The 23,321-nt window shown below is 41.0% G+C and overlaps 1 protein-coding gene across 4 annotated transcripts in view; it reads left to right on the top strand.

Moving 5' to 3' along the window:
• DPP6 (dipeptidyl peptidase like 6) overlaps nt 1-23,321 on the top strand; it is a 563,202-nt gene that overhangs the window by 292,488 nt on the left and 247,393 nt on the right. The window contains exon 1 of one of the 4 annotated variants that reach the window (XM_065831233.2): nt 15,769-16,308. The exons of the other annotated variants lie outside the window; for them this stretch is intronic. Coding sequence (XP_065687305.1) covers nt 16,252-16,308 — 57 coding nt within the window. The 5' untranslated portion in view covers nt 15,769-16,251. Of the gene's footprint in view, nt 1-15,768; nt 16,309-23,321 lie in introns of those variants that run through there. 4 annotated transcript variants of the gene reach the window in all.

The following is a 23,321-nucleotide window of genomic DNA, read 5'->3' as shown; positions in this document are numbered from 1 at the left end:
GGAGTGATAATCAAACTCCATGGCTTAAGTCAGGTTTTATGTATTAGAGATGAGGATAAAAGCTACACTGGAGGAACAGCATCCTTCTTCATTATTTATGCTTTCTGAAATTAATTATGCTTTCTTCATAATTAAATCACCCACTTGTACTATCTAGTCAGATCTTCCCTGTGCTCCTGTGTTTGGTTGAACAAAAAGCATTCACAATTATAAGCATGAGGATTAGAAACATACAAAAAAAGCTTTTGGAAAGAACGTTAATATCTCTTAACAACAGAAAATTTGTACCTTTTAGCAGGTTTGTGAAAATCTTTTTGCACTTTCCTCTGGCTGATTCTGGCTGTCATACTAAGAGCTGTGTTAATCTGATCATTGGTTTGATCCAATGTAATGTGTTTTCTGTTTTTTGTCTTGCCTGCTGATGCAAAGATATCCTTGATTCAGAAATGACTTTACCTGTATGGTGGCTGTACCTGTAGTCTCCAATTTTATTACATTATCTGGCAGATTGATGTGCTCATTCAATTTAGTATTCCTGTATTGTAGATGACAATAGCAAAATTTACTAAGAAAACAGAAAAAGCCTTTAAGTTCTACATATTGAAAACCAGCTTAATTTCATTTTTTTGCCAGGCAGTCTTCATGCTGAGGAGAAAATGTATAATTTCATTACCCTGTGTTAAAGGGTTATTTTTCCTTTAGAGTTTCTCCAGTAAAAGCAGCATGAGCAAAATCTTGTTCACTTTTGATTATTTTTTTTCTTTCATGAAACTTGAAAATGGTAATATTTCCGTGATTTTTCCATTCCATGGTTTTATTGCTGGGACAATATTGCTTCTGTTACGGTTTGTGAGCAGTACTTTGTGTCTGTTCTTAAACAGATCTGATGCATGAAATGATGGTATTCCTGTGCTTTCTCAGTCTTTGCAGTTATTAGAGCTAAGTATTGCCAAGTTGCTAAATGTTCAGGTGGACAAGCTGCTGTACTGTCAGATCTGAATGTTCAAGAAGTAATAATCTGTACCAAAAAGAAAAGGAGTATCAACATAAAAAATAAAGATAAAGGGTATTGGTGTTTATAAAAAGGAATGTATTTTGGGGCTTCTTTATCCCTCTTCTGGGTTTTGCACTTTTTGTGATAATAAAGTCAAGCTTTTCCTTAGGAAGGTCAGAAATTGTTTTCTTATTTTTAATGGAATTTGGGCTTCTCACATGCCTCACTGAGTCAGGAGTTCAAAGAAACCTCTACACATCATTCTTTCCTGAAGATATACTTGCACCCTCTAGCAGCCTCCCCAAACACGACTGTCCATACTATCCTGTATTGTAAATACTTTCCCTCTTTATAGATGTATTTTAGCCCTGAGCAGCAGACTGATAGCTGAATTAAAACCTGAAAATAAAAAAAAAAAAGTCTGGTGCTATTCCTTAGTTGCTTGTAACTTGTCATTAGGGGTTGCTGTGATTCAGGAAGAGCGGCACCACTTCACTCCAGAACTGACTGTGTTTCTGTAGTGAATAAAGCAATTATTGTCGTTTTGTCTTGTAAATGTTGAAAGGCATCTGCTCTTCCTCTAAAGTGAATGGTGAAATGGAAATTGATGCTGATAATAAACATAATTATAAAGAAAACTGCTGGAAAGACTCCTGATCTGCAAGGGAAAAGTGACGTTTTAAGAGTTGTGATGTGGATCTAATGAGAATTGGTATTGCCTTTTAAACCATCATACTGAGGCTGGAATGATATGTCTGGTAAAGTTGCACCCATTATGTGACACTATATTGCAAAAAGTTCTTGTTATATTAAATGCCCATGATGGCACAATGCTTTAGGTTGGAAATTCTTCCTCCCTGTATTTAATTTCAAACCTCTGGGTTTGGGTTTTGTTGTTTTTTTGAGCTGGTTGATTTTTTAATACAAAAGAGAAAGGAGTCAGAGACATTCCCTTTGAAAATTTTCCTGAGTTCAGTAGAGCTTTTATTGATCAATCCATATCATCATCAGGGACTTGTAGGGCTGCAAAATATTAAGAAATATGAATATCTGTATTTGATATGAAGTGTTTGGCTTGATGCACCTGCAGGATCTAGTCTTGCAAACAATAATGTTGAATAGAAAGAGGATGACAACACATGTTATTCTAGAAGATTTGTGCTACCTGGTAGTTTATGTGCCAGGTGTCTAGACTGAGGTCACAAAATATCAGCGTTTAAGTGAGAGACAGCTTTGTGCAAATGTCAGTGCCAAAAGAGTTGAGTTGAAAATAGCATTAAATAATTACTGTGAAATTAAAGAACTATTTTGAATTTGTAATTGAGTTTGATGCGTCATGATTGTGTTAGTGGTAGCAGTTCATGCCACATCCAACGTTGTTATTGTAGAATCGATGTTTTCATTTAATGTTTTCTGGATCATTGTAATCTTCTGTGGTACTTAATTGAATAAAACAGAAGAGTCACTTGGAATAGATGCAGATACAAAGTACTAAATTTCTTGGAGGAAGAATATTTTCACTTTGTTTAACCCAAAGCATTAGTTTATTTGCAAATGTAATTGATACTGGCTTGAAGAGCTTTCCTAGAGTACATTAAATGGGACAGCCATACCAACAGTATTAGATTTATGGTAGATGAGTGTAAATAGTGCAATATTAACTGTAATGGATTCCGGACTGTAAATATGCCATTGTCTCCCACTAAGTACGGATCAGGAGTCTTAGTTTTGATGACTCTTTAGATGTGCATTATACAAAAGAAAAATAACCTGTACTTTTAATTTCCTCTTGATAATTAACATTAAAATGTACATTTCTGTAAGGCTGAGCTGCAGGGTAAAACCCAGGTCCCAGCCCCCAGCAAGGTTGTGATCTTGGTAGCCAAGCCCAGCACTGCAAGTAGAAAAACAACGTTGAGTTCAGTTGAGGGTGCATCAAACCTCAAGTGCCAATGGAGGACTGAGAGAGGCTGGAAACCTGTACAGGGAAATGCATCTTTTAAATCCTTGCTCAATACAAATGGAGATGTAACATAAACAGAAGCTGTTGAATGAGGATGTGAAGCACTCAAGCTTTTTCTATCTAGGAAGGGTACTTTAAAACAGTTTATAAAAGGATGGGGAGAGATTCAACAGTGCACACACAGAGTCTTTTAACAGGGTGCCTCAGAAGTGAGCCCTGGAAAAAGAGATCTCTGTCCCATATGGACAGAGAAACTCACTGGTCTCTTTAGGAATCAACAACGGTGTACTGGGAAGATGGCAGGCAGAATGTTCTTCTTGGGACTGTAAGTTATTTTCAGCAGGATCTGTTGTTGTGTTGGGAGCATCTCTAACCCAAAGCACAGTGAGCTCACGGCTGTGCAGCTCCTGGGTGCTGCTGGAATACAAATAATTAAAAAAAGTTTATTTTTCACTTAGTTTCATTACACTGAATTCCTAATATGTTGACTGTATTGATTTCATGCAGCTATACTACAGGATTATTTTATGAATAGATGCTTTTTGGTTTTGACTTCAGCACACAAAAATGGATTTTCATTTATACTGTGTCTGCATTGCACTTCTCTGACTGTGTAAGGAGGCTTTAAAATTGATGTGCATTGCACTTACAGCCACTTATATCCACTTTACAGAGCCAGAGTAATGTCAAGGAGCTTTAGTGCCTCGGAGAAGAAGATGCATAGGATTTTGCCAGGATGGAAGCTCGATCAGCCTTTTAAAGCAATTAAGCATCTTTGATGATAGAAATTTAAACCTCATTTACAGTGCAAAATCTGATGAATATATTGAAGTTTGTGGCTCCCGGAAAGGCATTTGTCCCAGGTAAAATAGCTACCCCTTTTTCCTCTTGGAAAGAAGGTCAAAGTGAAGAGGCGTTCTGGTACCGTGCTCCACAATGTGATGTGGGCTCTGCTTTTTTAGCAAAGGTCCACATGCATCATAAGGGTTTATTCTGCCATCTGTGTTTGTGTTAACTTCTGTTAACATGTCATACTCTTGTTGGGGAGAGAATTAAATCTTTGAAAAACATTTCTCGAAGGGAACTGCTTGAATCCTCTAACTCTGTTGCTAAGGAATGTATCTGTACCAAAGAAAATTATACTTATTTAGCAACGAGATAAAAAGAGCTCATTCTTATTATAAGTCATGCCATCCTAATGATCCAGTTGATAAGAAAGTGTTAAAATGTAATACTGGATGTACTATAAATGAACATTTGCTTGCCTTCTACAACTACCACATAGGTAAACCCACAGTCTCAGGCTACTACCTAACTGGTAGGATGAACTATTGAATCAGGTGTATGCTCTTCTGCTCTCAATACTATCTGTAGTGAAATCAGTTTGAATAAAACACCAAATGAAAGCATCTTTTCAAGACTATAATGGACTATTATGCTATTTTTGTAACTTTTAATCACATGCAGCCTGTCTCTGGCATCTATGAAGGGGAAAAAATGTTGAAAACAGATTCATCTGTTTTAGAGAACTTGTCTCTTGACTTCATTTCTGGACATAATTAAAAGCTTGATCTATTGGCTAGAATTTTCCCATTAATTTGACTTTTCTTTGAGTACTGGAAGGGGCAAAGCGATCACATGAAGTGCTACTGAAGAATCCTGTCTGTTAAAGCTTTGTACAATAGTTTCCCTTTCATGCTGAGCTCTGACTTACTGGCAGGCATGAATGTATATACTGTTCCCATCAATCTATTATGCCTTCTCCTTGTATTAATCCTTTCAGAGTAGCTGTTGCTTGTTCTGATATCACCAAAATACAGCGTGAGGTAAAAAGTAGTTAACCAACTATTCAGTGCTCTGGATTGCTTTATAGGACTGATGGAATTGACTTTTTTTTTTTTTTTTTTTTTCCACTGGCCAGCTTCTATTTCCACTGTTTCAGACTCTAGCAGCTTAAGCCTCTAAATGTCCCATTCTGCAGCCACTTTCCACACCAGCAGAAGTCTTGACCTATAGAGGAGAACAATAGAAATGAAAAGACTGCTGATTCCATGAATAAATATAAGCCCTAAGCTGCCTTATTATCCCTGAAAAATATGTCCAAAAGACTGTCTTTGGGTAATATTTGCAATAAAAGGCTGATAGTGTTCTCAGGTCTGATATAATTTGCCACTTCTTGTTTCAAGAGGTCTGATCTGCTCAACAGAGCATTCAGTGATGCGTGTTACAGCTTCTTTTTCCAGTGTGAGTTCATGTATGAAGGTGAGACTTCATAAGCTTTCCAAATGCAACACATGGCAGTTGCAGACATTTCACAGATAGAGCTGGGCAATGTCCCAAGGCTTTCCAGAACACGTTATTTACTGCAAAGCCTGATCTGAGCACATGGTATTGATCTGCTATTGCCTCCTACTGCTGACATTTAGCTGATGTCCTTCTGCATCTCTTCTTCTAATGAGGCTGAAGGCTGAGGTAACAGAAGGCTTCGCTGACAGCTGGAAGCAGGACTGGGCTCAGCTTTTGTCTCTTTGTGGACATTGTTGTACTACAGGCTATGTAGGTAATCACCCATGCCACTTGTATCTGTGATATACATGTGATCTGATTTTCTTTATGTGTATATATATGATGGGCATATAACATATGTGTAATTACATGCAATTTGAGAGGTATATGAATGAGACGTGTTAGTTATTTGTGACAAGCATATGATTCTGTCTGGTACACTTTGTCACACTTGAGCTTGAATTTCATACTTGAATGGTTTCTTCAGGAATATATGTTTGGAGGGAAAAGGACACATTCTTGTGTAGCTTTCTTTTTTACCTCCTAAGATTTGTAGGAATTGTGTAGCAACATAATGGAACTTTCTATTTGTCTCCAGGTATCTCAAGTTCCCTTCCTTGTGCTATTTTTCTAAACTAAAGGCAAACACAGATTTATTTATTTATTTGTTTGTTTGTTTTTAAGTGGAAGAGATGCTCATTTATTCATCTATAGGCTACTTTGAAATGTTTATGTCATTTCTTTTTTGTTGTCTTCATAATATGGTAAAATGTAAAGGTCACAGAGACCATATCAAACAATAATATGGTGAAAACTGTGTTATTGGAGGCAAACTCACTTGTGAGTGCTATGGAAAGGATGCATTTGTTGATTTGGGCTGTGTGGGGGAATGTATGATTATGTACATCACAGTAAGTATGTGTAATGTTTTGGGGAGGCTATAATGTACTTTCTCCATGTTCGCAAAAAACAGTGAAGCCCTGCAAACAGTAGTGGGACAATCTCAAAGTCATATTAGGTCACTATGTGTTAAGCAGAGGTCCTCAGTCCCTCAATGAACGCTACTCACCCCTCCTGGGACCCTTATGGCAGCAATTACATGTACTCAAATCACTGCCACTTCTTCACCCTTCCTCTGCCTGGCTGCTAGACCTCAAAAGAACAAATATTTCAGATGGGAAGACACAGGGAGTGCTCTTGAACCCTGTCAAGACACTTTTTTGTGCTCCCTGTACACTTTTGACATCCCACCTCTGCTACTGCTGCTCTTGTGCCGCTGATAGTTGCAGCCTTCTAAAGTTTTGTTCTTGCTTCCAGAAGGGACAGATGAGGGCAAAGTTGAGGCCCTCTTTGTCATTTCAAGTAGAGATGTGAGGGTTTTCACACCTCCTCTGCTTGCGGCACATCAGGTGCTGTGCAAGCTGCCCTTGCTCCAGCTCTGCCTGAGTGCCTGAGGTGGCATTACTTAATACCTGCTATGTCTCTGGAATTGTTTAACATTATCAATGTTAAACAAAGGATGTCTTATCCCCTTTTGGAGGACTTATGCTTTGCTCAGAGCCTTACTGTTCTCCAGAAGGTTTCAGTAAGCTGTGTAGGATGTATAGATCTTATGTGTCCCTTCTGCATCAATTATCTTGTGTTACAAGGAGATTAAATAAATGGATGGGAACAGGACTTTGCCACTACATTACTTGAATTACTTATGCTGTTTAAGTTTGTATTCAGGCAGTTATGTATTGTATGTGTTTGCATTAGTGCAGTAAGATTTCTGCTTTCTTTACTGTGTCATCTGGTTTCAAGTGAGTTGGGAATCTAGTTTGGTGCAGTATTCTCAGAATTGAAGAGTACCTCACCAAGGCAGTTAAAACAAAGATATAGTACTAGCAAACTTTTGAAAAACACCTCTCATCTACTGAAAACGAAAGCCCTCAAAGATGCTCCAAGTAGCATATCAAAACTGCTGGTCAGTTTTGAAAAATTAAAGCAAAGCATTGGTCTGGTTTCTGTTTGCTTCGTCACAAGGAAGACAGACTATTGAGGTTCTACCAGTAATAAGTCAACTCTGTTTATACCGTTCTTTCTCTCTTTGAATAAAGACATACCTTTACATCTGTGTTAGGTTTTTTGAATAGGCTTTTCCACTTGGCCCATTTTCCATAAATAGCATTTCCACGAGAGGGCATTCAAAATAATGGTCACAAGTTTTTTGGTGTCTGCACTGTACAAAACCTGCAATTCAGAAAGGTAAATCCTGGGGGGTGTACTGAGGCACAGAGGGGGAAAGTGACTGAAGTGACATAAATCTGTGCACTATTTGTTTCATGCAACTAGAGAGGTTGAATTATACCCAGATGGTGTTTTCTCCTTCTTCCTTATGCCTTCAAAGAGTTGAGTACAGGAATATGAAGATATTTTGATTTTGCCTTCTTCATAAACAAAGATATGAACCAGACAGGCAGAGCCTTGGATCCCTTTGTGCCACTTTTAGAGAAGACAAGTGTCTGCCGTGTTTTCATTGTTCAGGCTCTTGAAAAGGCTATTTTGGGCTGGTGGAAAAGCTTAACTACCACAGAGGAGGGAGAAATGCAGCAACATATGTTTACCATAACAGATTTCTTCCCAAGAGTTCTAGAAATACTTGACAAAAAACACGGTAGTACATAAACACTTCACAGCCCCCACCAGTAACTGAGGGCAGTGACCACCACAAGACATCCAATTCCAGTAAGCACATTGGAGTTTCCTGCCTCCCCAATGAAAATACTGGTGGAGGTGGCAGAGCTACTCTGCCCTGGTGAGACCACATCTGGAATTTTGTGTCCAGTTCTGGGCCCCTCGGTTCCAAAAGGACAGGGAACTGCTGGAGAGAGTCCAGTGCAGGGCAACAAAGATGATGAAGGGAGTGGAGCATCTCCTGTGTGAGGAAAGGCTGAGGGAGCTGGGGCTCTTTAGCTTGGAGAAGAGGAGACTGAGGGGTGACCTCATTAATGTTTACAGATATATAAAGGGTGAGGGTCAGGAGGATGGAGCCAGGCTCTTCGCGGTGACAGCCAATGATAGGACAAGGGGTAATGGGTACAAACTGGAACACAGGAGGTTCCACTCAAATTTGAGAAGAAACTTCTTCTCAGTGAGAGTAACAGAGCACTGGAACAGGCTGCCCAGGGGGGTTGTGGAGTCTCCTTCTTTGCAGACATTCAAACCCGCCTGGACACCTTCCTGTGTAACCTCAGCTGGATGTTCCTGCTCCGGCGGGGGGATTGGACTAGATGATCTTTTGAGGTCCTTTCCAATCCTTAACATTATATGATTCTGTGATTTTGTGTGACTCATGGTGTTGTTTGGGAACGTTTATGAGAAGTTATCACAGTGCTACTGTGGTGTTCAATGGGTCACTGCTCATCAGAGTCCCGTGGTCTCATCCTTTGCTACAGTTGGTCACAGTCCCAAGGAGATCCTCTCCCTTGTGTAAAGCCAGGCTCAGCCCTGCCCAGCCTACAGGATATGATGCAGCCACCTGTCAGGTTTTACCTGCAGAAACTAAGGACATATACTTGCATAATTTGTGAAACCTCATCATTTGTGGTGGCGTAACTTCTACCAAAATACAGCATCACTAAGAATAATGTATGTTATGTGCATCTAGCTGCTTTAAGTGTCAGTATTTTGCATAACCTCAATATTGAAAGTGTACAGATCATGTTGTAAGTTCAAGTGTTTTTTTCTTTTATTTTTTTAGTTAAAGCTGATATAAAAGTAAATGAGAAAATAACAACCATTGCAATGAAAAGTGTACTTCATAAAACAAATGCTTAAAAAGCCACTTGCTCCAGCTGTGGCTTTTATGTATGAGGATCTCTCAGGCAATTGCATGTGCTTACATAAGAAGTCTTTCAGAACATTTACATTTAAACCAGGCATCATCTTATATGCAGATCATTTATTCATCCTATAAGTCACTGTTACACCTAAAAATGAAGATGAGGCGAGGCTCTCCCTTTTCCAAGCAGTAGGCTGCTAAATAGCCTAATATTTTTGCCGCAGTTCAGAAGATGATGAGTCTCTGACAGTAATTTGGGAGGGAGGATATTTTGTTATTTCTGTTTTCTTTTCACTGGTGGTCTCTTTTACATTTTCTGACCTGGATATTTGAGTTACGAAATATATATTGTGGCTATTCTGTAGAAGTTATGTATAAATAAAGAGAAAAAAAAACAGTCAGCAAATAAATAAATCCTTCTACTTCTAAAACAATAGTCAGAAAGAGCCCATACTGACTCAATGAAGAAGGAATTCAGCTGCTACCCAGAAACAACCAGAGAGAAGGGAGAAAAATGTCAGTGCAGATTGATCCCTAAGATCGCAGGGAGCAGCAATAGTAAGCCAGACTGTGAGGAGGCAAACTTTGAAAAACCAATTTGGAGGCGATTCACAGCTGGCATTGAAGTTGGGGCCTCAGAAGTCTCTCTTACACAGATAAACAAGCGAGAAAGAGGCATCTGTTGCATTACATCTGCCAAAATTAGGCCAGTAGGAACAGGCAGAGGGGAAGGAAAAAGGCAGTGGTACGGTCCATATTCCTTGCAGGAGTAACATAGTGCCAAATGACTATGGCACTGCTAATCATGTGCCTTTGAGGTGGGAATGATGTATTAAAATATATATGCAGACTCAAAAAACAGCCCCACAATGGATTAAAAGTAATGGTTTGAAAAATAAAATCCACTTGAAAAGGAAAGTCTGACTGTGAGTACACATCCTTGATCTTTGGGGTAAGCAAACCAAAGTGGATATATAATCTAGAAGTGATAAGGGCACAAGTACCTGCTGTGTTCCCCAGAGTCAAGCTCCAATTTAGGCAGGGAACTGCTATGCAAAACAGCTCTGAGCTGTGCAAATGCAAGCAGACTTCTTCACAGCTTGCATCCCAGTGTTGTCTTATTTGTTTACCATGAACTGTGGGGTCCTGGAACTTGGAGAAGCAGTGAGAAATGGGAAGCAGCAGAATATAGTGCTTCAAATAAAAGTATTATAGTCACTTTGAACCACCTTCTCATGCTCAAGTTGAAAAAAAAGGCAACTTAGTGAGGCTTCAGTAATGCACAAATAGTAGCAACACCATGGGACTGTTATAGAGGTCCATAGGTTGTTCTTGCAATACCCAGTCTCTCTGTCCTCTGCTGCGCGGTTTTGCTCAGATAATAGTTCTCAAGCTTGTAGGAATGTTTTGAAGTGTAGCCCCTGTAGGAGCAGATATTCATGTGAATAACTAATTAATGGCATTGACTAAATAAACTGGATTTGATCTGTTAAATGAAAATACCACACCAAATTGCTTTCTTAATGGGCTGGGTCATGGGTAATGGAAATGTGATATATTTTTATCTGTAACTATATTCATTATCTATTATTGCCTCTAGCATGTTCAGATCCCCCATCTGAGGGGATCGCCAAGCTACAGAGGTCCTCAGTGTAGCCTCTGAAACTTTATCTGGACATAGAGAATCTTCCATGAACAACCCTTGGCAGAACCAACATGTTGGAGACAACTGGAGAGGGGCAACAGTAGCAGGGCTGGTGCAAGATGAAACTAATTAATACACATGCTTAAAGGCTAAAGCTTTCCCCCCGCCTTGATAAAAAGAAATAATTTTGGAATGCCCTTTGACAAGCTGAGAAATCTAGCCAAAAGACAGGGATTACTTTAGAAGAAGGTTAAGTGTTTTTGTGGTCTTCTAGTAGAAATCAAGGTTGGGAATCAGTTCTAGGGCTGGTGTGTAAGCAATAGAGGTGTTCTGCAGCCTTTGTGGGAGTAGGGCTGATGTCAGCTGATCTATCATCTAAGTGTTTCCAGTTCAGACTGGGGACATTGCTGTGCAATAACGTGATATTACTGTTGTCACATTCTTGGAGAGGGGCAGGGTACAAACAGTGATTCCAGAACAAAACAAAATTAAATTCTCCCTCTTAAAAACTTATGCAGATGAGCACAGAACAGAGACCTCCAGAAGGAACAGCCAGGATGTCTGGCTGCTTTTGCAGTATCCAAAAGCATAAACTCCCATAAGAAGACTTTATAACCCTGCAACCCTGATGGTTTTACAGCTCTTTGTTCTGCTCTGGCATCTTCTATATGAGGAGTGCTTGACGTCAAGAAGGATCTGCAAGTGGAGCACAGATCCCCCTGACTCAGTGCATCTGGGTCACAGAAGCCCAGAATGAAGAGGGCCTGTGCCCTTTGTATGGATAGGATGTTGATACTGGGGCTAACAAAAGTGAATTGGTCACCAGTGTGCCTTGGCATATCTTCAGGACCATGGTGATGCCATGGACAGCCTACTTTGTACAGACCCTTCCCTCTTGTTCCTCACTCTTCGAAGTTCTCAAGCAATGTTGGAAAGGTGGGGCAATAGGCCAGCAGCAAATGTATGAAATCAGCCTTGGAGATTAAATAGATTTACATCTTTGATAGTATGCCATTAGTCTTAGAAGAGCATGGGTCAGGTAGACCTTCTTCTCAGGTAGCTGCTGCAGGAGCTGTCAGCCTTATGTCCCCACCATGCTGTCTCCTCTGCTGGAAAGCAGCACTGATGTGAGCTGAGCACTGTTCCACTTGGCATCCTGTGGGCCTGTTTTGATCCAAGCTACATCAGTCACCTTTCAAATGACTGAATTCTAAAATCCATGGCTACAACATTTTCACAAGCTCATCTCACCTTTCCTGTTGTGGATGCCTATGCTGGTAGAGTCTATTTCTCTTTCTGAGTTATCTTACTAAGGTCTACTGCCTCTATAACACTGTATTCTGAAAGCTGTTGTCCTTAGGAGTTTTCCTTTGTAAGTAGTTACATTTATCCGGGAGTAGTTACATTTATCCAGTCCTAAAATTACGTTGGGCCCTTTGAAGGCAACCGTGAGGCTGAGGTGGTCCCCAGTGAAAATGAGTTTGACAACCCCTACCTACGTGGAGAAGCAGATCAAGGATGACCTTAGTAAACTGATCTGCTTAGAAATGTTTGGGAACAATAACAAGCTGCTTCTTTCCCTAACATGCATTACTGTAATGCATGGTTATAAACAATGGTTATTGTGCTTGAGCTTCTAAGAGTACATAGTTCTTCATGGTGATGACTTCTAAAGGTTTTAGTCCACCTTGTCCTCCAGAGGCTTTGCATAGTTATTTTCTGTTTGCAACGATCTTGGAGCATGAGGGAGCTTTGTGGTGGTGGTAGAGATGCTCTCCAAGAACTCCAAGGAGTGTTTTGAGAGCAATCCTAGAGTACAATCCTGGTTCCTGCCGCTGTCAGGAGAATGAAGCACTTCCCTTCTAATGTGAAAGGCTCTAAGACATGTGTGACTAATTTGTTACAAGGTAATTAAAAATTATCTGTCTGGCTGCAGTGCTGCATGATTTTGTTGAAACAAGCACTCTGGGTGAAGATGAGTTGAGAAGCTGGGAGCAGTTCCTTTAACCCATCACTGGTTCCTCTCCTGATGGGAGGGAAATAGTGGTCTGTTGTGCCATGGTGCCTGAGGAGCTAATTGATGTCAAGTGTGGGGTTGCCATTCATGTGGTTGCAGCTGGCATTTTGAACATCTGTTTTGGTTAACAGGGAGAGCTGTCTGTGCTCATAGTGGTGCTCCTGAGCTGTCGCAGTGGTGGCACAGTGTGGAATACATGGATTAATGGAGGATGCTCATGATGGGAATGCAGCTTGCGTGGCAGGGAGCAAGCCTGGAGAAAGAACCAGGAGGCCAGTGGAGATGAACCTGTTGCAAATGATGAGTGGTAAGGGATGAACAACCTGGCAGGGAGGAAAAATGTGCTGCTTGTATCCCTGTGATGAACTGGGGTGCTGTGGGGTGAAATGGATGAGAAGGCCATATTCCCAGGGTCCTTATCTGCCGGTGCCTCCTGCAATGGCCTAAATGGAACTGTCTGTTCCTTCTGCTTGGGCAGCTGCTGGGGTATGCAGATCCTGATTCCTGTCCTGTGATAGGGATGTATTAATCTTTCATAAGTGATGACTCAGCCAAGCAATAACGTTGGTACCCTAACATAGCACAGGGTCAGGATGGATGGCCTCAGCCCTGCTAATAGGTGAGCAGATTATTCTGTGCCTCTTAGTAATGAGTTAGTATTTCTGAATGGCAATGGCCACTGCTTCCCCCTCTAACATCTCCCCAGGAGGTGCCTGGCAGCCTCTGAACCCTTTTGATCAAGGAAGAATGGTGGCAGAGAGCTGGAAGATGTGACTGCCCCTTGCTTCCATGTCCTTCCAGCAGTAAGCAGCAGCTCATGGCCCTCTGAGGGGATGGAACCCCCTCCCAGGTCAGGGCTGACAGAAAGGTAGAGAGATTAAGTCATTTCAATAACGTCAGAGTAACTGTGCCAAAACATTGGGATGTGCAGTGAGAACAGTCATCATCCTACTGCATCTCTGTAATGAGGCTAAGCCATATGTATTTGCATAGCTAACTGCTGGACTAATTAGTACAATTAACTTATATATCCAACAACATTCTTATCAGAAAAAATCTGCGTTGTAAGGAAGAGGGGCCATTGCCAGAGCTAGTGAAAACTGTGTCTTAAATTGTTAACTGCGGAAGAACTAAATGCACATGCAGAGGACATACAAGGATGAACAGACAGGTAGGAATACACTTATTTTCAATAACAGTGCAGTTAAGTTCAGTGACTGACAGTGTAAGGACTGAGGGCTCAGGTACAGAGTGAATGGTCTGTGTAGTGAGAGGGATCTGTTTTGCAGAAATTTCCAGGATATACTGTAAGAAAGTCTAAAAGAAACAAAAAACCAAAACAAAACAAAATACAGTTCTGTTTAGTTTGAATTCCTTTTGGAAAGAAAACCAGTAAAACTGTGGAATAAAGCGAGCCTTCATTCTTATCCATAACAGGTAGAAAAATAGACCAAGTCAACTGTAAAAGTCAAACTGATCCACTTATACAAGACCTTGAAAGCAATTCTGTTCTCATGGCTGAGGAAAAATGTATGAGCAAGAATGACCTCACTGTAAACATCTACAAAATATTGTGACTAAAACTACTGGGACTAAAGAGATGAAATTGCAATGTAAGTTAGGACTGTGTCATAGCATAACACAGCAAGAGGTTGACATAGGCTGGTAGATTTAAATGTAAATTATTGTTTGTTAGAGAGGTGCTATTCATTTTTTTTTTTTAATGAGCCGTTGCTTGAATCGTGGCGCCTGGGACTAAGCAAGATTGTCTGTTTTCCTACCAGCACAATTACATGTTGCAGATCTTTTACATCGTAGTTTCTATGAACTGATGTGGTATGTAATGATGAAAATACAAAAATACTTAGAAAGTCTTAGTGGTGACTAGTAGATGATCTCTAGGAAGACTTTGCTTACTGTTGCTCTGCCTCTGAACCAAAGATCAAATTCATTCCTGGTGTAAAGAGAAATTGTCTCAGGTGGAGCTGTGCTCTTGGCGAATGTAACCTTGTATAATAAATCTCAACTGTAAAACTGAGGACCAAATGGGGCATAATCACTTCCTTGTCAGATAAATACTCTTGATATTCCCTTTCCTTAGCTGGTTATCTGCAGACTCAGCAGAGATCCCAGTATCACATGAGTGAGAAAACATGTAGCTTTTCTACAGTGCTATGGCACAGAGATGAGCTCTGGGCTCCTTCCAGCCCAGTACATTGGGTGCACTGGTGAGGAGGTGAAAAGCAGCAACATGGCAGTTCCGTGTTGCCTGATGTTGAGGTGAGCTAATGCTTGCATTATTCCCCAGAAAATATTGAACCACCTTCATTCTGCTCCAAGTTTTGCCCATCTGTGTAAGGTCCCCTGAGGGTTACTGGACAGTGGTACTTGTTTTATTCCTCATGCTCAAGCACACCCCATGTCACTCCATGCTGACAGCAAGGCAGGCGAGCAGGGCTTGTTTGACAGCTCTGCCGTGTTGGAGAGTTCTCCCTGATGGCAGGGACTCCATGGGGAGTGAGCTACAATAGCATGGAGCGGAGCAGGCAGCGCTGGCTGGTGTGTCACCCTGCAACGTGACCTACATGGTAGCCGCGAGTGTGCAGGAGGCAGCAAGGATAACTGTAACGAAAAGTGGTCCCCGTCTCATCAGAAACATGCTGGGGGCATGTTTTACCCTGGTGAGCATGCTACCATTTGGCAATGAGGCAAGCAGCTCCCCGAGGAGCACTGATGCTGTCTGCTCCCGTCAGTGGGAACCTGCTTTTCTAGGAGTGCGCATAGCATCCTCCAAAATTGCCCCAGCAGCAGGACAGAGGCTGCCCTTGGCACAGCCTTTCTTCACAGACGGGGACTGCCAGGGCATTGAAACATCCGCAAGTTGGGAAAAGAAACAAGCGCATCTACCAGAAACTCCACATCCGCAGGACCCCCATCGCCAGCAGCGTGGGGGGATGCGAGATTCAATTCGCCAGCACCGGGTGCCTGTGGCCCCTTCCCCCCCGGCTGCGGGAGGGGAGAGGACTGCCGAGCTCCAGCTCTGCACATCGCCAGCGAAGCTGCACATTGTGCTGCGAGGTGCATGCGCAACGCGCGGAGCTGCCGCCGCGGAGGTGGGGAGCGAGGACCACATCGCTGCCTCCCGGCTCTGAGCTGCCAGTTGCTGGTTGCCAAGCAGTTATCATTGTTTCTGTGACGATTGCAGAGGCTGTTGCTAATTGAAGAAGCCCCCACAGCATCCTTCTCTCTGCTCCTGCTCCTGCTTTTATTTTAGAGCCTCAAGGGAGAAGACAGCTAGACCAGTGTTTTTTGTTGTGTTTTTTATTTTTTATATGTTGCATTTTTATTTATTTCTTTCTGTGGGGCTGGGAAATTTCTCAGAGGGTGATTAAGTGATGGACTAGTTACTCATCCTTATACCTTTAGTCTGTGTGTGAGTGTGTGTGTGAACACACACAGACAATCTTACACACACACACTGTAAAATCCTGTTTGCCACTGCAGTGGGCACAAATAGGTGAGCATGACTACAGCCAAGGAGCAAAATGCATCAGGGAAACAAGCCCAACAACAAGAACAGGTAATGCTTATTTTCCTCAATTTCAAACAAATACAGATTTGCAATGTATAGCTCTGTGTTTCTTGTATGATTATTATTATTTTTAATCTTCTTGGTGTGCATTCCTAAAATTGTCAACTGAGTTACCAGTCAGTGGCAGGAGGAAAGTACTCTGTAGCTGGGTTCAAGGTCTGCTTTCTCGGTGTGTGTGCAGGCTGGTGGGGGGGAAGCTGAAATTGTGCTATTTTTAACAGCCTGTACCTCTTTCTGAAGGCTGTAGAGGTTTGTTCTGTAACTTGTTCCTTACATGGGGGGTGGAGGAGGGCAGGATGTTGGGACGGAGGCCCCTTCTCGCCGGAGGAAGGGAGCAAGGCTTTTTAACAGCCCCTCTGCAGATGGATATAAAATTGCAGAAGAGGGTTTCAGCTTCTTACTTTGTCATGCAGTTTCAGAGATATGGGGTTTTTTTTGTCTGACATTTTTTTGGAGGGACACTTGAGAGCACAGCATGTGCTCAGGCTGTGCGTGTACAAGCAGGGATGGGGGCGTGGGGGGAGGGAAAAAGCAGCTGTGAGTAGGTATAACTCCCGTTGACTTTGGGGAAAATTGCAGTGCTTACACCATAGCTGAACTTGATTCCTTTTTTCTTTTCTCTTGGTAGATGCTGTGTGTGTTTCTATAGAGGCAGAAAGTTAAAAACTTAATTTTCTCTGTCATACCTGTTTTTTCAGAGGGTATTCCTATCTGTCTGCACTTACCAGGACAGAATGAAGTCAAAACTTTCCCTGTCAAAAAAGCAGCAGGGTGCAAAAAAAAAAGGGTCATACCCTCAGCTGTAAAGGATAGGCATAGTTAAGAAGTGGTGGCATAAGGGAAACTCTGGTTGCAACCTCTGAGCTCCAACTGAGGATGGCAAAGGCTTGTGGGCAGATCAGCAGCTCCATCCTCCTCCTCGGCACCAGCCTCCCCTCCCCATGCCTGGGGGAACCGCCAAGGAGCCCGTACGCTCCAGTTCTTCAATTTTCATCGTTTCCTTAAGACATTGGAAGTTCACTGCTTTAATCTTCGGTTAAGGCAGCACAGGAGGATAATTTAAATAGATCTCTCAGGGCACAAATTAATTCTTAAAATAGTTCTTCCTGGCTTGATAGGCTGAGAGCTTTGCATGTTGGGGTTTTTTTGTTTGTTTTGGTTTGAGTTTTTTCTTGGTGCTTTGTTTTAGGAAACTGGGGAAGGGAAAAGCATGGGAAGACACTAGGAACCACAAGTAGCATCATATAATCTGCATTTTCAGGGTGATGTTTTACTAATGGCCAAAGCAGGATCAATGGTTAAGTGAAAACAAGAAGAAAACAACTTTGAGACTAAGGGTAAAGATGCTGTGCCTTCATCTAACCTTACATCTGTCAGGCTTCTCTGCCCATTGCTTTTGGAATATGCATTTTTGTCACTGTTTGCTGGAGATTAAAATTAGTCTAGCTGTGTTTCAGGGAGGCAGGGCTGTATGAGTGCCTTTTCTGGACAGAGAGGGCTGTGGGGCTGTCCCCTCCTTCTTAAAGCTGTGAAAAAGTGTTGGGTTTTCTAAGTCAAGAAGCATAAGTCAGTTTCCTTTCATAAAGGGGCAGTGATTTTGTTTCAGGTAGCATCACCTGCCTAATGCCATTTTGCTTCCTGTGTGCCATGTCTTTGCTACTTCTTTCTTCCCATATGAAGTATAAAATGTCTAAAATAGATCTTTAGTATTATGCAGAGTCTTGATTGAATATATTCTATAACTGATTGAGTTGCAATTATACCTGTATGGTATGCTTAAATATTCTGAAAGTACATGCTCTCTCAGCTCTGCCTTAGTGTGAGCATGAAATAGAAATATCAGGCATATATAAATACCAATGATATTGATGAATATTAATGTTTGAGTCTGTAAGCATTTGACTTATTCCCATAATTTTTTTGTTTGTTTGTTTTCACAATACACTATTAGTAAAATGGCTTAGCAATGGGGGGCCGAATCCAGTCTGTGCCCATTGATTTGGGTGCACTTGTATCTTTTAACACCAATGTGGATCTGAAACCTTATTTTATTTAAAACATTTCATAACTGAAAAAAAAAAAAAGGCTCTATTCAAATTCTATTTCCAGCTGAAATTCTATTTCCAGGCTTGGGCATAATCACAAATTGCTGAGTTTTTTTTCTTGCTTAAAACTGATCAAGAATCTGAAAATTGTAGCTGGGAGACAATTGAAGGCAAAGTGCTAGTCTGTCTGTAGAGAACTGAGTCTTTTTCAGAAGCAGCTGCTGCTGTCGTAAGAGATTGTGACTGTCCCTTTTCTGTATTCCTTGCTGTGACATCCCCTGGATACAGAGGCAGGCAAGTGACACAGTTGGCTTAAGTCTATGCCATGTCCTACCACGCTAACCCAGACAGAAGCTGAGCACAAAAATACACTGCAGGAACAGGGTGGGGAAAGTTTGAAAATATCTGCAGAAGCTTTGCAGGCATACATTTAAAAATGTAATTCAGACCCATCTGTCTGTATGCAAATGAAAGCATGTTCTGTCTTGAGATTTTAAAAAATTATAATAATTAGAAAATGATTGGGATGCAGAGATAAGCAATGCACTGCCTTACCTGTTTGAAGCCAGGCAATAAGCATCTCTTTCTTTCTTTTATAATTAAAAATATTTCTCTACACTTTCTTTCTGATAAACAATGTTGCCCACCTCTATGTTTATTAAACTGTTCAGAATTTTAATCATTTATCTCCTTGCTGATCTGTTTTGTGGGTCTGAACTTTAAGTCTTCTGGGCATCGTGTACAGAAAACATTCTGTAAGTGGTATGTTACACTGTCTCTTATGGTCAAATTGTGATTGCTTGATCAAGATGTAAGTTGAAAGTGATTGCCTCTGTACATGTTGGTGCTTTTTACACAGCTCTGTTTTCTTGTTCAGATGGCTGGAGTTGGATACTGTGCAGTGTGCAATGATTACAGTTGGCTTTTTGCTAGACCCAATGCTCAGAAGTCCGTAGAGAAGCCCACAGACACCAGTAGGCTTGGGATCTGGCTCAAGAGGACTAGTGAATCTTGTTCACTGTCTTGGGGATTGTTAGCTGGTTGTCTGAATATACCATTAAAATATTTTTTTTTCCAGTAAAAAAGGAGAAGAAAATAACAACAACAGGTCAAGTACTGGGTCAATGTGCTTTGGTAATTTACACCAGCTGAAGATCTTTGTCTTTTAACATGAGCCTGTACATTTGTTATCTTAGTTTAGCCCAATTCTTGATACTTTTAATAGCCTTTGGGAATGCAAATAGTTCTACAGTCATACATAAAAATAAGGAAACTAAGGAGGCTTTTTTAAAAAAAAAATGAAAAATGTAGTAATGCTAAAATGAGACTTTTAAGTATTTTTAAAAATGAGTCAGCATATCAAGGATAACAGGATCACAGATTCTCAAAGAACACCTTTTATAAAACATATTTAAAGGGTTGATTGGTTAATTGGGTACTTGAACACTCAGAATAAATGCTTGTTCCCATTTCTTTTGCTGTATAAAGAACTGACATGGACTTACAGGGAATGAGAGCCTGCTCCAAAATGTATGCATGTCCTAGACAAGGTTGTTAATGATTGTTTGCATGCAGCTCCATGTAAAAGACCAAAAATTAAGTAAGGAGATGAAATAGCTTGAAGGCTGCTTCGTATTGAAGGGGGCTCCATGAAGGAGTGGAGTCAGATCAATAGAACAGTTCTGCCCGTTAGCTGTCATTAAGGTAGTGAATTTTGAATTTTATAGAACAGATGGAATTCCAAATAATAGGTGTCTTCAACTGGGGAGAGAACGTGTTTAACTTGTAAAACCTAGGCCATACTCAGTAATAAAAAGATGGAATGATAAATATTTCGTGCTTCTGTATTCTCCTGCCACTCTGTACTTCACAGAAATAGCCCATAGTATGTTGAAGAGTGAGTACAGTTGGAGTATCTAATATACTATGCTAAAATGTGCCTCTATTCAAGTAAATTTATCCAAATAAGGAAAACAAACAAAAAGGGTGCACTTAAGGTGCATTATGCAGGCTTTTCCCCTACATGGTTATAATTCTGGTAATTCTGGGATTCCTGTAGCAAAGGGTGTCAATCCCCATTTGCCCTGATGTATTCCTTCAAGGTCATAACTATCCTCAACCGTTATGAGCTGAGTCCTATGCTGTTACTTCATTTCCAGAGTAAAATAAACTAGAAAATATGGGTGTGCTTACATTGGGAAATAGTGTGGACCCACCCCATGAGGGTGAGAGATGGCATTGAAGTCCCAAATGCACATTTTGGACAGGAGGGTAAGTTCAAGCTTGTTGCAGACAGGTGTGAATGTCCATTAGTGGTTGAACAGCATCTTCTCATTTAGCTTCATCCAAACGGAAGCCAGTTTCGGTGCTCTGAGGCCGCTATAGAATGTGAGTTAGAGCATGGTAGGTGGGTACAACTGAGAGATTTGGTCAGCAGTGCAGTTCTGAATGGAACAAAAATACCAGGTGTGCCCCACGTCTTTGGCAGGGTTGGGGAGATGTAGTTAAATAAATATAACTTCATCTGAGCTGTGCTTCTGTATCTGAAGATATTCTTACATGTTCATTTTTTTTTTTCCCTGTGAGGTGTGACTTAAAATCATTCCAGATCTGCTCTGTTCACCTGAGTGCTGTTGAGCAAATCATCGTCCCCAGGTGTCAAATGTCTCAGTTAGTTCAACATGCTGTATCTAGGAATAGTCTTCATTCTCTGTGACACTATGGTATCTCTACATCATGTGAGCAATACAAATTGGCTCCAAAGAGCGCAGGATCCCCTCACATTGTAAACAAGCTGTAGTGTAGCAGGTCGTAGAGTTGTGAGTTTTATCTGTCAAAATAGGGAAGGGACTTTATCCTTTTATTTGTCAGTACCATCCCTGGTGCATTCTAGACCATAAAGCCACTACTGAATGTTACGTTTACTTAGCAAGTTTTGAGATAGCACATTGTAACTTTATGTTCAGAAGCAGACTGAGCTTTGAATGTGTTACAAGAAAGACCTAATTTACCATTAGCTGGCACATTTGGACTCCCCACTGCAGCACCCTGTGGCATAGGATCCATGCAGAGGAATTGAGGAGCACCAGGATGTACTTCTGCGGTATCCAGATTCAACACGGGGCTGAAAGGAGCTTGGCCTGGAGATGTTGAACAGGTGGGAGTGAGTCTCCCAGGAGATGAGCCAGTTTAGTGCATTATCTTGGTGACTTGTGACAGCAGAGCTCCTGGGGTTGAAAACTGTCATATCCTAAAGGTGAGTCCCTGCTTGTGAGAATCTCTCATTCTTGCTGACTTGCTGTGGTATCCTGGCTGTGATTATTACACCTGTGCACAAAACAGGGAGGAAGATAAAAGGAAGGTATCTGACAAAGAAAAGGGAAAGAGGAGAAACCTGACTCTGAAATGCATAGAAAACATTTTTTTTTTTAATGAAGTGGTTTAATGCTAGTTGTTTAAGTGCACGTTTTTTAAAAAAATAAAATTGTTGATAACAACTGGATAACAACTCTGTAAATTGCAAATCTTATTGTGGACCTAACACAGGCTTTTTCCAAGAAGTCATAGAGAACATTTGAGTTTCATTCTGTTAATGGTATCTGATCTATTTCTCAAGAGATTAAATTTCTGTAATAGTGCTCCTGAGAACACTGTATTCAAAAACATGAAATTGCATCAAACTGGCAGTCTATTCAAGCTGTTGATTTGCTGTGAGGAATGCAGGCAGCAAAGCAAAGTGGAAGGGGAGACAGAGATGGAAAGGAGCGTGTTTGATGTAAAACTGGTCTGAAAAGGAGAAGGCTGGAGAAGAGGTTTTTTGGTGTTCAGTATAGAAATGGAAGTGCTTTTGGAAGGCCTCAGATGTGTCAAGACTGCATTGTGGTTGGTGATCTAAGCGCACAGGTTCTAAGGGTTGGTATACTTCCATAGGATGCTGCTTGAGAAGTCCAGTAGGATCTGCTCTACCACTTCTCTTTCAGACAGTGTTGGTTGACTGATGCTACCTCCACTCCTAGCAGAGGTGCCTTGTGTTACAGTCCTTCTCATTAAGTCTTTCTTTTGTTGTTGTCTCTGAAGCTCTCCAGTTATCTCAGGGTCAGGAGACTTTGCTTGAACTCCACAAGAAAAAAATCATCTTAGATTTTTCTTTTTTTTTTTTTTACTCTTATCTTAGAACATCTGATGGTTCATTCCAGTTGTGGTCCATCAGCAGTGCTATGCATTGCTACAGTCGTTTTGTGAACAATGGTTTTTCTTGCTGCCAGTTCTTATGCCTTTAATGCTGCTTCTTTGTGATCTTTATCATACATTAAGTTGTGGTGAATCATGGTTACTTTGCAGAATGTGAGGGAAGGTAGCACTTTTTAAATTATGTAGAGTACAGTAGTATCTATTATTTATGTAGTTTATTCTGTATGTTTTGCATTTAAGTCTTTTGTTCTTCTACCCTTTCATATTTCCTTCCTTTCATCCTTTCCTTTATCCTTCCATCCTTCCTTCTGTGATTCTTAAGTGGAATTTAAGTGAGTGAAATAGATTCAGAGAGAGTGCCAGCAGCAACAGAACAGGAAAGCTGAGCGTGCTCCTTCTCCCAAGGGCTGCTGCAGATGTGGAAAATAATTGCAGAAGGGAGAGGAGTGCATTGAGCAAGGTTGCAAAACCTTTGTTAAACATCAATTTAGAGAGGGACCTATATTTGAAATTAATGAAGACGATCAAGAATGGGAAGATGAAATAGTATCAATTTGTGATTTAAGAGCAAAGTCTGAGTGGGATTATCAGGTGGCTTTGAGTGATGGTTCAGTGGTTGGAGCGTAGAACTTAGTGCTTCTTGTGCCACAGACTCCCATGGTGACTTTTAGCAAGAGTGTTAGGCTTAAGGTCCTTGGTGGCAGTCAGCAGCTGCTCTTCTGCTGAGATAGTCCATTGTCATCTTGTGTTAGGAAAAAAAAAAGA

Source organism: Patagioenas fasciata, chromosome 2 (genome assembly GCF_037038585.1).
Source record: "Patagioenas fasciata isolate bPatFas1 chromosome 2, bPatFas1.hap1, whole genome shotgun sequence".
In the NCBI taxonomy this organism is placed as follows: Eukaryota; Metazoa; Chordata; class Aves; order Columbiformes; family Columbidae; genus Patagioenas; species Patagioenas fasciata.
This window is presented reverse-complemented; position numbering and strand designations above follow the sequence as displayed.